This window comes from Tachysurus vachellii, chromosome 12 (genome assembly GCF_030014155.1).
Source record: "Tachysurus vachellii isolate PV-2020 chromosome 12, HZAU_Pvac_v1, whole genome shotgun sequence".
Classification (NCBI taxonomy): Eukaryota; Metazoa; Chordata; class Actinopteri; order Siluriformes; family Bagridae; genus Tachysurus; species Tachysurus vachellii.
Genome location: NC_083471.1, coordinates 23250462 through 23265461, shown reverse-complemented (window position 1 = coordinate 23265461; position 15000 = coordinate 23250462). Strand labels below are relative to the sequence as shown.

At 42.5% G+C, this 15000-nt stretch overlaps 2 protein-coding genes across 2 annotated transcripts in view; one reads left to right on the top strand and one right to left on the bottom strand.

The window, feature by feature from the left end:
- The window catches only part of pole (polymerase (DNA directed), epsilon), a 30584-nt gene extending 26257 nt beyond the window's left edge, over positions 1-4327 (top strand). The window contains exons 41-49 of the mRNA XM_060883723.1: positions 1-36; positions 192-324; positions 460-661; positions 811-942; positions 1125-1318; positions 2634-2834; positions 2919-3044; positions 3271-3360; positions 3652-4327. The exon at positions 1-36 is cut by the window's left edge and continues 90 nt beyond it. Coding sequence (XP_060739706.1) covers positions 1-36; positions 192-324; positions 460-661; positions 811-942; positions 1125-1318; positions 2634-2834; positions 2919-3044; positions 3271-3360; positions 3652-3753 — 1216 coding nt within the window. The 3' untranslated portion in view covers positions 3754-4327. The remainder of the gene's footprint in view (positions 37-191; positions 325-459; positions 662-810; positions 943-1124; positions 1319-2633; positions 2835-2918; positions 3045-3270; positions 3361-3651) is intronic.
- Positions 4328-7540: 3213 nt separating this feature from the next.
- p2rx2 (purinergic receptor P2X, ligand-gated ion channel, 2) overlaps positions 7541-15000 on the bottom strand; it is an 11916-nt gene continuing 4456 nt past the window's right edge. Inside the window, exons 4-12 of the mRNA XM_060883383.1 lie at positions 14941-15000; positions 13954-14050; positions 13769-13849; positions 11686-11824; positions 11092-11222; positions 9561-9651; positions 8239-8304; positions 8052-8129; positions 7541-7939 (exon numbers count right to left, since the gene is read on the bottom strand). The exon at positions 14941-15000 is cut by the window's right edge and continues 16 nt beyond it. Of these exons, the coding sequence (XP_060739366.1) occupies positions 7844-7939; positions 8052-8129; positions 8239-8304; positions 9561-9651; positions 11092-11222; positions 11686-11824; positions 13769-13849; positions 13954-14050; positions 14941-15000 (839 nt within the window). The 3' untranslated portion in view covers positions 7541-7843. The remainder of the gene's footprint in view (positions 7940-8051; positions 8130-8238; positions 8305-9560; positions 9652-11091; positions 11223-11685; positions 11825-13768; positions 13850-13953; positions 14051-14940) is intronic.

Below are 15000 nucleotides of genomic sequence, written 5' to 3'. Positions count from 1 at the left end.
CGACGCCATCGCTTACGTGGAGTACATCACCAACAGGTCAGATCTGCTTCTCTCCTTACAAAACATCTGTTATAGAGTCAAATCATTCTTTATTTATTGGCACCCTTCACAATAACAGGCCAATCCGACCACACTGTAAAAAAAACAAATTAAGCACTTTTACATAACTGGATTATTCTGTCCTCCTCTAGCATCCATTCACGGGAGATCTTCCACTCCCTGTCCATCACCTTCTCCCGATGCTGGGAGTTCTTGCTGTGGATGGATCCAGCTAACTACGGAGGAGTGAAAGGGAAGTTGCCCTCCAGCGTCATGTACGGAGAGGTACGTCAAAGCCTCGAAGAACTTACACACCGCCGCTCTAAGGCTGAGGTCGAAAACACAAATCCTCATTCATAACGTAACACAATAACGATCTAATAAACAATAATATACTTCTTTTAATCGATACAAAAACAGACCGGCGCTGACAAGAGAAAGAAAGGAAAGGACGGTGACGAGGAGGCCAGCGAGGATGAGGAGGATGAGGTTGATGAACCAGAGGAGGAGCGAGATGGTGAGGAGGATGAGGTGGAGGACCTGATTGAGAGCAACTGGAACATAATGCATTACCTGCCTCAGGCTGCTTCCTGTCAGAAATACTTCCTTATGATCATCTCAGGTACATGATGATGATGTTATTTCTTTCAGCTGTGATTGTTTTACTACAGCGACTTTCTGTCGTTTTATTTTTTTGTCGTTTTTTTTTTTTTTTATGAGTTAATCCTATTTCCTCGATCATACACTGTTGTATTTTTTTTTTCTCCTCAGCCTACATCGCTGCCGTGTACCACAGCATGAGGGAGGAGCTCAGGAGAAATGCTCCGGGAGCCACGCCCATAAAGAGGCGGGGCGGAAGCCAGGCATCCCAGCAGCCTGCCGGTGATGTCAGCGCACTTCCTGGTAAGAAGATCGTTTCATTTGTACCTCAGCTTCGTTGGCGTCTCGATCCTGATTGGTCAGCCATGTAACCGTGTACTGGATTGTATCACACCACCCTGTAACCCAAACTAACTATATGTCATTAACTCTATGGGTCGAAAGTATCTCTCCGCTATAACTGACGTCTGTGTGACCATCTGCAGGCATGATCACGTTCTCTCAGGAGTACGTGTCGAGCGAACTCACACAAAACATCTTCACCATTACACAGAAGATCCAGAAAAAGGTGTGTGGGACACGCAGCGTGTCTCAGCCGTCTGAAATGTTCCCCGTGCTGCCAGGATCACATCTGCCCCTCAACAACCCTGCTCTGGAGTTCATCAAATATGTCTGTCAGGTGAGGACACACACACACACACAAGTTCACACACACACTCTTGCATATACATGTATACACACACACACATACATGTGTATATATACACACACACACGTACATGAATGCACACACACTCTTGCATATACATGTACACATACATACATGTCTACACTCACACACTTAAATATACATGTACACACACACACCCTCACACACACACACATATATATACTTAAATATACACGTACACACACACATATATACTTACATATACATGTTCACACACACCCTCACACACACACACACACACATATATACTTAAATATACACGTACACACACACACACATACTGTATACTTACATAAACATGTTCACACACACACACACACTCTTACATATACATGTACACACACACACGTACATGTATGCACACACACTCTTGCATATACATGTACACATACATGTCTACACACACATATACTTAAATATACATGTACACACACACGTATGCACACACACTCTTGCATATACATGTCTACACTCACACACTTAAATATACATGTACACACACACCCTCACACACACACATATATATATACTTAAATATACACGTACACACACACACGTATATACTTACATATACATGTACACACACACACTCTTACATATACATGTACACACAGACACACACGCACGTACATGTATGCACACACACTCTTGCATATACATGTACACACAGACACACACACACGTACATGTATGCACACACACTCTTGCATATACATGTCTACACTCCCACACTTAAATATACATGTACACACACACATATATACTTACATATACATGTATACACACACACACACACTTACATATACATGTACACATACATACATGTCTACACACACATACTTACAGTAAATATACATGTACACACACACCCTCACACATACACATGCATATATATTTACATATACATGTACATGTATACACACACACTCTTACATGTACATGTACACATACATACATGTCTACACACACTTAAATATACATCTTCACACGCACACACACACACCCTCACACACACACATAGATTATTTTCCTATAACAGCATGGCACCAGGTGTTTTGTTCAGTTACTAAATGTAGTTTATTTTAACCTGTTCTTTGATATTAATCTGTCCTTAATTTCATTAATATTCATTATTTTTCACTCATTTTTTTTCTTTTTAGCTTACAGATTGTTTTTTTTTTTTTGTTTGTTTGTTTTTTTTAATCGTCTTAGCTGTGGTTCATGTTTACCGTGATAACCTTGTGCATAAAAAATTCCTCCCAAGGTTCTGTCGCTGGACGCTAACATAGTGAACCAGGTGAATAAGCTGAAGCGGGATCTCTTGCGCTTGGTGGACGTCGGCGAGTTCTCAGAAGAGGCTCAGTTCCGTGACCCCTGCAACTCCTACGTCCTGCCGGAGGTCATCTGCCACCAGTGTAACTTCTGCCGTGACCTTGACCTCTGCAAGGACCCCTCCGTCGCCCAGGTCCGTATACTTTATGCTCTGTGTGGTTCTAATACGAACTCACGATGACCTTGTATGACCTCCATCTTACCGACGTGTCCGTAGGACGGCTCGGTCCTGCCGCAGTGGTTCTGCTCCAACTGCCAGGCGCAGTACGACACCGAATCTATAGAGATGGCTCTTGTTGAAGCTCTGCAGAAAAAGCTGATGAGTTACACGCTGCAGGACCTGGTGAGAGACCGCCGTGTGTCCGTCTGGGGGATCAATGAGGGATCAGATTGTCATAAATGAGATTATCGGATATCAGAGATTACGCTTAAGCGTTCAGTGAGACGGGAGTGTTTTCTTACTGGGTTGCATTAGGAACATATGGGAAAGGTTTTGTAGGTGTAGATTAACGGTGTTGTGTGTCGTGGTGCTGGTTAAAGTGACCTGCTTTAATCTAATCCGTGTACAGGAGTGTGCTAAATGCAGAGGGGTGAAGGAGTCCAACATGCCTCTTTACTGCAGCTGTGCAGGAGACTTCAAGCTGACCTTCAGCACAAAGGTTCACAGTGTTTAGTATTCACTACATTACGCTGTAGAGCTACATTATATATTCGTATCACGTCACAACTCTTCTTAAGCCGAGTAAATCGGAATTATTTATGTATACGTTTTGTTTTTAACCTCATTACTGGTCTCCTCTTGGTCATAATCAGCTATAATTTAGGCTCTAAACTCATCAGCTCGCAATTTTCATCATCATAATTTAATATTGGACAAATTTCAGGTTTACTGTATTGTGAAATATGAAAACAATGGATTATTTATTTATTTTGTGTGGTTGTGTTTTCAGAGCTTCACCGAGCAGGTTGATGTGTTCAGAAGCATCGCTGCACATTACAACATGAACTTCCTGCTTGAGACCATCGACTGGATCCTGAGGATGAACAATTAGTGTGTTAGTGTGATCACACGCAAAGGGCATGTGTGTGAGAGTGTTTGTATGTGTGTGTGAGAGTGTTTGTATGTGTGTGTGAGAGTGTTTGTATGTGTGTGTGAGAGTGTTTGTATGTGTGTGTGAGAGTGTTTGTATGTGTGTGTGAGAGTGTTTGTATGTGTGTGTGAGAGTGTTTGTATGTGTGTGTGAGAGTGTTTGTATGTGTGTGTGAGCGAGCGCGTGTGTGTGTGAGTGAGCGTGTGTGTGTGAGCGAGCGTGTGTGTGTGAGCGAGCGTGTGTGTGTGAGCGAGAGTGAGTGTGTGAGCGAGAGTGAGTGTGTGAGCGAGAGTGAGTGTGTGAGCGAGAGTGAGTGTGTGTGTGCGAGAGTGAGTGTGTGAGCGAGTGCGTGAGTGTGTGTGCGAGTGCATGCGTGTGTGAGAGTGTGTGTGTGAGTGTGTTTGCGTATTTAGATATATTTGTACAAATTTTGTAACTTTTTCCAACATGTTTTGTATTAAGATGTATTTCTAAACCATGAGAAGAGATGTGGTGTGTTGTTGGGATTAAATATAAAATAAACCCATGGATCAGATTATTTTGCCTTCACTTGGATGAGAATGAGTTCTGTTGCTTCTTGCTCTTCACATTATTAATGGTGCTTGTAAAGCATCATTCTTACTATCCTGCATAGTCTTCTGGACAAAACTTCGGCACGTAACTTGTCCCGCAGCTTTTGTCCTAGACCCATGAATTACGTGTCAAATCGACCGGCTCATTGAGGAGAGGTGTGCTATGACTTTTATAAGCGATCCGAGTACCGGTACTTCCGGTACCGGGTCTCAAAGTGGCCTTTTTCCCATAGACTCCCATTATAAAATTTGGAGGTTTATAACTCAGCAAGCTTTCGAACTATCTACACCAAACTCGGCCAGCTCCTTTAGGGTGATACTCTGAACAAACTTTTAAATTGGTGTACCGACTGGCCTTTCGGTTGTGCCGCAGCCCCGCCCCCAAAATATGCAAAATCAAAAAACTTTTTACAACATGGACATGTGACATATCAAAACACTCGCAATGAGGAGAACTTCCTCACGTGTAATTTGATGAAGTCACGTGACGTCACGTGAAAATCAAAATTTAGCACAACATGGACATGTGATATATCAAAACACTCAGCACGATGAAGGGAACTTGCCACGTGCAAGCACCATTCACATTTTCTTCCAGAAATGTACGTTCTAGTTATTATTATTATTATTATTATTATTATTATTATAGAAAAGGAGTCCAATATATTTAGATCATATTTTCTTCCCAAGTCAAGTTAAAAATTACTATCAAATTTCCTACTATCAAATGTTTACTTTTTTAATAGTCCTGAATATCAGTGTATTGTCATATTTGCTGTAAACGTAATGTCCAGACAAACACTGTTGACTGGTCTGATTTGTGCCACACACACTATCACATTTCACCATAATTCCTAAAGCATCTCATGAGGTCTAGTTTCAGATCCTGCTTAAATACATCGAGCGAGAAGCTGCAGTAGATGCGAGATATCACAGGATATAAATAGCAACCTATCACACATGAGTACTGCAGAGACTCTTCTTATAGTTTACCAGGGTTTTGTTTTTGTTCAGTGTTATTGTGGTTTATCTCGAGCTTGTGATGTTGAGACTTTATCTGATGTTGTACACCAACATACAGAATCAAGTCTCTGCATTTAACTTCAAACCGTTTCAGGACTTCACACAGATATGTAGTCATGTTCACACGTGAGAACTGTCTTTGAGCCCTGGAGCATCCCACAGGCCTGCATCAGTGGTGGCGTAAGCGGTTAAGGTTCTGGGTTGTTGATTGGAGGATCGGTGTTCAAGCCCCAGCAGTGCCAAGCTGCCAACGTTGGGCCCTTGAGCAAAGGCCCTTATCCCTCTCTGCTCCAGGGGTGCTGTGTCATGGCTGACCCTGTGCTCTAACCCCAACCTCTTAAGCTACTCACGTTACTTCCTGTTTTAAGTTTTGTAGTGGGGTAAGAAGGGATGTTGTTGTGGTCAGTGGATGAATCGGTGCACCTTATAGATATCTAGATCAAATATGACTCCATGAGGAGCTCAACCCCACTGAACACCTTTGGGGTGAACTGGAACTGATTCCCAGACCTCCTCAGTGTCTGGTATCACTAATGCCCTTCTGGAAATAGGTGCTCAAAAAAAGTGCATATGAGGTGTGATGGTTTGGTGTCCACATATTTGACCGTGTGGTGGATCTGCAAGCAGCTTTAATGGGGGGAAGTTGTGGCCTAATGGTTAGAGTTTGACTCCTATCCCTAAGGTTGTGGGTTCGAGTCTCGGGCAAGCAATACTACGACTGAGGTGCCCTTGAGCAAGGCACCGACCCCCCAACTGCTCCCTCGGTGCCGCAGCATAAATGGCTGCCCACTGCTCCGGGTGTGTTCACTGCTGTGTGTGTGTGTGTGCACTTTGGATGGGTTAAATGCAGAGAACGAATTCTGAGTATGGGTCACCGTACTTAGCTGTATGTCACGTCACTTTCACGTCACGGCTTGTACTGAGACCGGCTTGTACTGGTTTGAGGTGTTCATGCATAGGAATAATATGCATCCTAAAAATGTTGGTAGTTAAGGAAAATAATTAGAAAATTAGCAAATCCAAATGATCTGTGAGAAAATCAAAGGTGTTTTGGGGGAAGATGGTGTATGGAACTGCGACATGAGCGACAACGACCAACGTCAAAGTTGAGAAAGGTTTAAACTTCTAAAATAAATAAACATGTAAACGGTGTCTACCATTTTGCAATCCTGAAGGCACAAAAACTAACCTGCCGTTTCGAGTCCCACCTCCAATCAATCCCTGAATCAGACCTGAATGTTGACGTCATTGGCGCAAACCAATCCTTCGTACCGCTCGGTTCAGTTTCCTATTTCGAACGTCGGAGGACAGTAAGAGTAAATGGAAGAAACCAAACCTCTTAGGCACAAACCTGTAGAAAAGCTCTCTGTCTCGATGTGGGATCCGATTTCTCTCGGCCGGCCGGTCTGCTGCAGAGGTGTGGTTTTAAGCCGGTCTCTTCGGAGGTCGATCCATAAACCTCAAAAGTGTGAGCTCGGGGAAAATCGATCCGCTTCTATTAATCACACTTTGGCATCTGTTGGGTGGATGTAGCAGCGCTTCGCCTCAATGTCATTACGAGAGCTCATCTCACAGGAAGAGCTATCGTTATCAGATTAAGAGGAAGAGAGAGAGAGAGAGAAGGAGAGACCGGCAGGAACATTTCACCCTCTGCTTTTTCCTTCTTAGTCAATGTTGTCGCTTTTTCTCTCATTTTTTTTGTTGGATTCAGATCTGACTGAGGGGGTCACGGTGGCTTAGTGGTTAGCACGTTCGCCTCACACCTCCAGGGTTGGGGGTTCGATTCCCGCCTCCGCCTTGTGTGTGTGGAGTTTGCATGTTCTCCCCGTGCCTCGGGGGTTTCCTCCGGGTACTCCGGTTTCCTCCCCCGGTCCAAAGACATGCATGGTAGGTTGATTGGCATCTCTGGAAAAATTGTCCGTAGTGTGTGATTGCGTGAGTGAATGAGAGTGTGTGTGTGTGCCCTGCGATGGGTTGGCACTCCGTCCAGGGTGTATCCTGCCTTGATGCCCGATGACGCCTGAGATAGGCACAGGCTCCCCGTGACCCGAGGTAGTTCGGATAAGCGGTAGAAGATGAGTGAGTGAGAGAGAGAGAGAGAGAGATCTGACTGACAAACCACTGGATCATGTGTAAAGAAGAATCATGAAACATTTGTGCTAAATATCACTTTGAACTTTATAGGAGGTTTATAGGTCTTCCCCAACAAATGTCGATTTGACTTTTATTTACAATATACGTCTAAGGTTCTACATCAGTATATGTACGTCAGATTACCATGAGGGCTGATGAGTCGTCTACGTAACAGCCAGATTATTAGTCGGTATTTTAGTTCAGATTAGCTCGTATGTAGATTCTGAATGCTGTAGGTCGAAGCAGAAGTTTTCTCAGAGTCCATTTGTGAAAAAAAAATCTGATCAGTCATCCAGGCATAGAATGCTGATGGGGGCGGAGCCTCACAATGGCACCCCATCTGAGAGGTCAGAGTGGGTGGAGCCATAACTGGTGAGAGTGATCTCTGTGACGACTGGTGGGTTCGGGTTCTTTGTAACCTGTTTTTTTTTTTTTTTTTTTTAAGATTAAAAACACAATAATTAATGATATCATCCTATACACAAAAGACTGAGATGTCAATGTGCTTCAAGGTCTGAGGTTTTTACTCACGTCGTCAAACTTCTTTCCACTGTAGACCTCGTTCTTATCGATAAACGTCAACATGATCCAATCACAGATGATGGAGCACTAAGAGAGAAAGAAAACGGAAGGGTGGAGAGACGAACGATCGGTTCTCACCACAAAAGCGTGTATAGGGGTTTTTAATCCTTTTAGCGCCATCAAAGTAGATACTTACTATTCCCACTGAGGTCATGGCTGTGACCGCATTGATGATGGTCGGGATGAGGCTAAATTTTCCTGCCTGAAAAAATAATAAAGCATTTTTCAAGTGTAACTAATGGATGCAGTGCAATCTTAGAGCCCTATTTATATAACTCTTATCTTATTATCCTAAAACATTTTATAGGAAAACGATCAATGACAAGATTTCGTTTCTTAGACTGAGATGAAATGTAGTTATTGTTATCATACAACTGTAGTAATTGTTATCAATGACAACTGTCAAGAAAAGAGTGCCACTGTAAGAAAACTAAACGATGAGGGCGAAGATCGTAAGGAAGGAGTAGTTTATTCCAGCGAAGCAGCATCAAAGTACGCTTTCAAGAAGAACACAGGACAATTCCTGCTCAAACATTTGGCCATATGTCTTTAAATCACCACATTGTATGTTTTATCCTATTATTGTTACGTTTGCTGTTGTGGAATGATCACAGATCTGAATGTACCTGTGATTTTTTTTATTTGTTCCCTTGCCAGCTAGTTTTTTTTTTTTAATAAGATCTGATATTGGTACTTTCGTTCCGTGCGGCTCACAGCGTCAAAGCGACTGGAGATTCGTTCGTTCGTTCATCTGAGAGACCGCGAGCGTTAGTGACTAAATGTGGGCGTGTCTGGCGACATGACAAATTTGTTTCACTTTACTTTTAAAAAGTTTCACTTTATTTAAAAACCTGAGCTTATGACTTATGAAGTGCAGCGAGTTCTGATGGGAATTAAGAGGGTAGAGTAAATCAGGAAATCTGATTTGTAATGAAATTTGACGTACTGTACTAGCTGCGTGGCTGCGCCACCCCCTGATCCGTATGATTGCTATGGCAACCAGAAGTAGAAACTAGCAAATGTAGCTTTACAGCTTTATCTCTGTTCCATAGCACTGACACTGGAGACTCTTTCCACTTTTCTCAAATTGCTGTTACTATGGAAACGGACAATCGCTTATACGATCACGTCGATATCCTTCGGTAATAAAAAGCAGGCATTTGTACAATCACATCGATGTAATCATGTAATAACTATAATTACCTTCTGACCAATCAGATTTGAGAATTCAGCAGCGCTGTGATATATTATAATTATCATATAGGACAAAAAAATATTTTAATAAATCAGCCAAATAATATAGCAGAGAAAAGAAATTTAATCTTGATTTAAAATTTTAATTTATTATTATTATTATTATTATTATTATTATTATTATTATTATTATTATTGCAACAACCAGTTCACAGTGTGTAATGCAGTCCATCAGGTAAAGAGCTTTCAGTAATCTCATCTTACATGGCCGTGTACGATGACATCCAAACGAATCCCGAACGCTTTTATAAGTGATCTGTACTCCACTCCGTTCTTGTAGTAGTACTTGGCAAACCTGGGGGGAAAAAACTGAAATATTTAGAGCAAATTCCTGAATAATGAACAAAATGTATCTCAGCCGTTTATATACACGTTTACATCTGCTTTCATATCCACTCTTCTCTTAGTGACAAAGTGAAAACTATATAACGGTGGAGTTTTCTGCTGTTTTGTTGTGTCTATGTTCAGTATTGGATGTTTTTGTCATGTCTCACTCCACAGTGGTGTTTAATGTGAAGCTCATATATATACAGTATATATTGTGTTTCATAAATATTTCTGTTTTTCCCTAGAATACTTGGCTAGACTCATTTTCTTTGACACAGATGTTCGTATCTTCAAAGTAAACTGTGATATCAAACCCATTTCTGCTCTCTGAGATGCCCAAAGTATTCGTTCATAAGAATCAAAAATTTGAAGGTGTTTATCTTCAACCACTAAAATTCAGTGTAATTTTATCAACGGAGGGAAAAGTCCTGACTTATTTTACATCAGATTCAGAAAGGAAATAATTCATTAGTTTATACTGATTAAAAATAAGTCTGTTTTCATTCTACCGGCAGAATGAAAGCCAGTCTACTGGTAAAAAGGGTTTAAAAACAAAAACAAATAGATTCTTGGTGTATCTCGTTTTTAAACATAATTGTGAAAATTGTCTAATTTTTTAACTTCTCATATAACTGGAATTGCACAAAATCTAAAGATGACATCAGATCAGAGAGCCGCCGTTCTGATAGAGATCCAAGTAACTGTCCTTATGCAAGGAAGCTCATTGTTTCACAGCACTTGAAATACTGACAGAATTTATACACTAAAATTAGATGATGTCACTGAAATTTTGTCCACGGTTAGTGTTTCCTTTCACTGTATCGGTAAACATTTTAATACACTAAAACTTTTTTCAAAAACAAAAAACATCCTTGAATGGAAGACTAGCTACCAAGCACTGGGTCTGGGTCGGTCACATGGACCGTCTGGGTCGGTCACATGGACCGTCTGGGTCTGGGTCGGTCACATGGACCACAGGGGTCTGGGTCAGTCGCATGGACCACCGGGGTCTGAGCCGGTCGCATGGACCTCCTGGGTCGGTTACATGGAACACCAGGGTCTGGAACGGTCGCATGGACCACCTGGGTCCGTCACATGGACCACCTGGGTCTGGGTCAGTCGCATGGACCACCTGGGTGCATCACATGGACCACCTGGGTCTGGGTCTATCGCATGGACCACCTGGGTCCATCACATGGACCACCTGGGTCTGGGTCGGTCACATGGATCATCTGGGTCGGTCACATGGATCGTCTGGGTCGGTCACATGGACCAGCTGGGTCTGGGTCCGTCACATGGAACACCGGGGTCTGGGTCGGTCGCATGGACCACCGGGGAACATACAAATAGACAAGCAGTATGCATGATATATTTCCAGAATAATCAGAGGCTGATGGAGGTGCTGTACCTGTAGTGGTAACCCGAGCTGGTCAGGGTTTTCCTAAGGTCTAACCTCCGGAACGAGTAAGTAGGAACGCATTCCGACGGATCGACATCAAAGTCGCAGTTCCAGTTAATGAAAGCTCCGATCACTCCGCCCTGAAGAAGAGGAAAATTACTTCAGTAATAATGACACACTGAGTTTCACAAAGCCATTTTGCAGGAATTGTTTTAATTCATGTATAAATAAATGTTTAGATTCAGGCTGTGTCACACCACCTGCTCATTGATTCTCCTATAACTACATACCCCCAAGCTCATGAATAACCTGCAGTAGGTTGTACAGTGGTTAGTGTTGGACTACCAACTGGGAGGTTTTGAGTCCAAACCCCAGGTCTGTTATCTACTACCGCTGGGCCCCTGAGCAAGGCCCTTAACCCTCAGTTGCTCAGTTATAATATGTAAGTTGCTCTGAATAAGGGTGTCTGCCAGATTCTGTAAATCTAATGGTATATTTATTCCAGTTATTATTTGAAGTTACTGAATGGTGAAGAAATGTATTTAGTTTTATCTGTAGCTCTTTTCAGTCTTGTCCAGTATGTTCTAATAAGGACTAACTCACAGTTTTGCAGAGTTCGCTGAATTTCTCTCGAGCCTGATGGGCGATGTAGCCGAGTCTGAACACGGGGCAGTAGGGGTTGGTCTCGGGGTGGTAATGACACCGCAGGAGCTTCTTCGGCTTCCTTGGTTTGATGTTCACCCTTCAGCAGTGGAAGAAATTGAGTTTTTTCTGCCATTGAATGTTGTTTTTAATGCAGGATGTTGTGTGTGTTTACAATTCAGAGGTGGTTCTAAGGAAACCGGTGTCTTTGTAATGCTTGGACTCCTTCTGGCTTCTTCTGAAAAAGGTTACTATGATAAAACTATTTTCTTTTTTCCCCGCAATTACACAGCACAAGTATGTTATAAGAACATGTTTGAAAATGAAATCACATGTCCTACGTCGGGAAAACTGATAAACGTGTAACAGTTAGAAGTGAACACACACTTTGTGTAAACTATTCTACATCTATTCATTCATTCATTCATTTATCTTCTACCGCTTATCTGAACTACCTCGGGTCACGGGGAGCCTGTGCCGATCTCAGGTGTCATCGGGCATCAAGGCAGGATACACCCTGGACGGAGTGCCAACCCATCACAGGGCACACACACACTCTCATTCACTCACACAATCACACACTAGGGACAATTTTCCAGAGATGCCAATCAACCTACCATGCATGGCTTTGGACCGGGGGAGGAAACCGGAGTACCCGGAGGAAACCCCCGAGGCACGGGAAGAACATGCAAACTCCACACACACAAGGCGGAGGCGGGAATCGAACCCCCAACCCTGGAGGTGTGAGGCGAACGTGCTAACCACTAAGCCACCGTGCCCCCCCTTATTGTACATCTGTTATTTAAATAAATCTAAATGTTGTCTTGGGGGCACGGTGGCTTAGTGGTTAGCACGTTCGCCTCACACCTCTAGGGTCGGGGTTCGATTCCCGCCTCCACCTTGTGTGTGTGGAGTTTGCATGTTCTCCCCGTGCCTCGGGGGTTTCCTCCGGGTACTCCGGTTTCCTCCCCCGGTCCAAAAACATGCATGGTAGGTTGATTGGCATCTCTGGAAAATTGTCCTTAGTGTGTGAATGAGAGTGTGTGTGTGCCCTGCGATGGGTTGGCACTCCGTCCAGGGTGTATCCTGCCTTGATGCCCAATGACGCCTGAGATAGGCACGGGCTCCCCGTGACCCGAGGTAGTTCGGATAAGCGGTAGAAGATGAATGAATGAAATGTTGTCTTCAGGACAAAAACCTCCTCATCGATACACAAATGTCAGATTGTATATGACCGTAGAAAGGACATTATTCATAATAACACTGTGGTGTTTATAACAGTTTATAATCACACCCTCCAGTGTCACTTAAATGAGGATGAGGTTCACTTTTAAGTCCGGTTCCTCTCAAGGTTTCTTCCTCTTCCATCTAAGGGAGTTTTTCCTCACCACAGTCACCTCAGTCACCTCAGGCTCGTTCATTAGGGATAAATACAATCACGTTTAAATATAAGTCTAATAATAATCTTTCTATTATATTTCTTATTATCTTTAAAGCTGCTTTGAGACAAGGCCCAAACTGCTACACAATTAAATCTGTACATTTATATCTGTTGATTTATCTATTCCTGCTTACTTCTGTATCATCTGTTTACATTGTGAGTGTGTGTGTGTGTGTGTGTGTGTGAGAGAGAGAGATTGTGCACACCTTTTAAATGTAAGACTGAATTTCGTTGTCGCCGTACAATAACAATAAAATCTTCTGTTCTGTTCTATTTTATTTTATTCTATTCCGAGCTGATACTTTCACCGGATGTATACACGGATTCATGAAAGTGTTTCGATGCACACACACACACACACACACACATCCCTTCACTTGTATGTAGAAGAGGGTTGAGTGTTCGTTTGTTTTTTTTTCTCCGGTGTGTGTTTTATTTCTACTCTGTGATGTAACAGTGTGAAAAGATGTGATTGGTTGTTTTCACGTATCATGGAACTATCACGTTTTTCACCAGCCTTCATGTCCGTCAGGTTGGTGGTTGATCGGAGAGCTGGCTGACGGCTGGGAATCATCCAAGTTGACTGGAATTCAGGAGACTCACCTGAGCACTTTGAACTTTGGGAAGTGGATGGAGTTCCTTATGAAGACGGTGAAGTTGATGGCTTCTTCCAGCGGTGGCTCTCTGTGGAAACAAAACAAAAACAAATCATTTTTATTTATTCTGTTTTTGTCGTTTTTATCTGTTTGTTTTGAACTATAAAAGACAGCATTCAAAATCGCACTCACATCTCCGCAGCGACTTCCTCGATCGGACACCAGCTCTTGACTTCGCAGGTTTTAAAGGTGTAATTATAATAAGGCACACAGTAGCCTGTTCTCTGACCTGTAATGAAAGGCGACGGTTAATGAAATATTGCACTCTTAGAGGGTAAAATGAAAGTTCCTCAGAGGTTCTTTAGATAGCTGAAGGTTAACTGAAGAAATCTTTCCAAAAGTTTCCTGGATTATTCCCTGATGTCGAATGAATCATTTATTCATTCATTTTCTACCGCTTATCCGAACTACCTCGGGTCCCCGTGACCCGAGGTCGAATGAATTACTACAGTTTGTTTATTTATTTATTTATAACGGGTTCCTGGTACTCTTAGGGATACGTTAATCATAACCCCGGAGCCTGTGATATTTGTATTTTGTTGTAGTGGAGATCATAGCAAATTATTTTCATTATTGTTATGTTATTTAATAATGAAGGTTTTTTTGGAAAAAAAAAGTGGTCAAAAAAACATTTTTTGTGGCTACAATAATTTTTTATTAATATAATTACCACTTATAATATGTAATGGTTATATGAACGCTTGATATTTCTGAAGATAAATCGTACATCTGTGAATTTTTTTAATTAAAGTTTGATCAGATTGGTGTATCGATGCATCCCTCCATTTTCTGTAGCACGTTTCCTACAAAGAGTAGCAGAGACCATGGAGTCTATCTCAGGTGAGGCAGGGGACATCCTGGACCAGGGGCCAACACATTGCAGGATGCACACACACACACACACACACACACACACACACACACACATTTGTGGACAGTTTAGAGATGCCAATCAACCACCAGTGCTTGTCTTTGATCGAAACTGAAGAACCCGGAGGAAATCCCAAAGCAGGGAAAACATACAAACACATGGCAGAGTCAGGAGTCAAACCTCTGACCACAGAGCTGTGATACAAAAAAGCTCATTATTCAGTCCTTGTTCAGTCCTGGAATCCTCACCGTGACCGTCGAAGTCCAGCTCGCCCGGGACGCAGTCTGCATCCGATGTGCAGTTTGCAT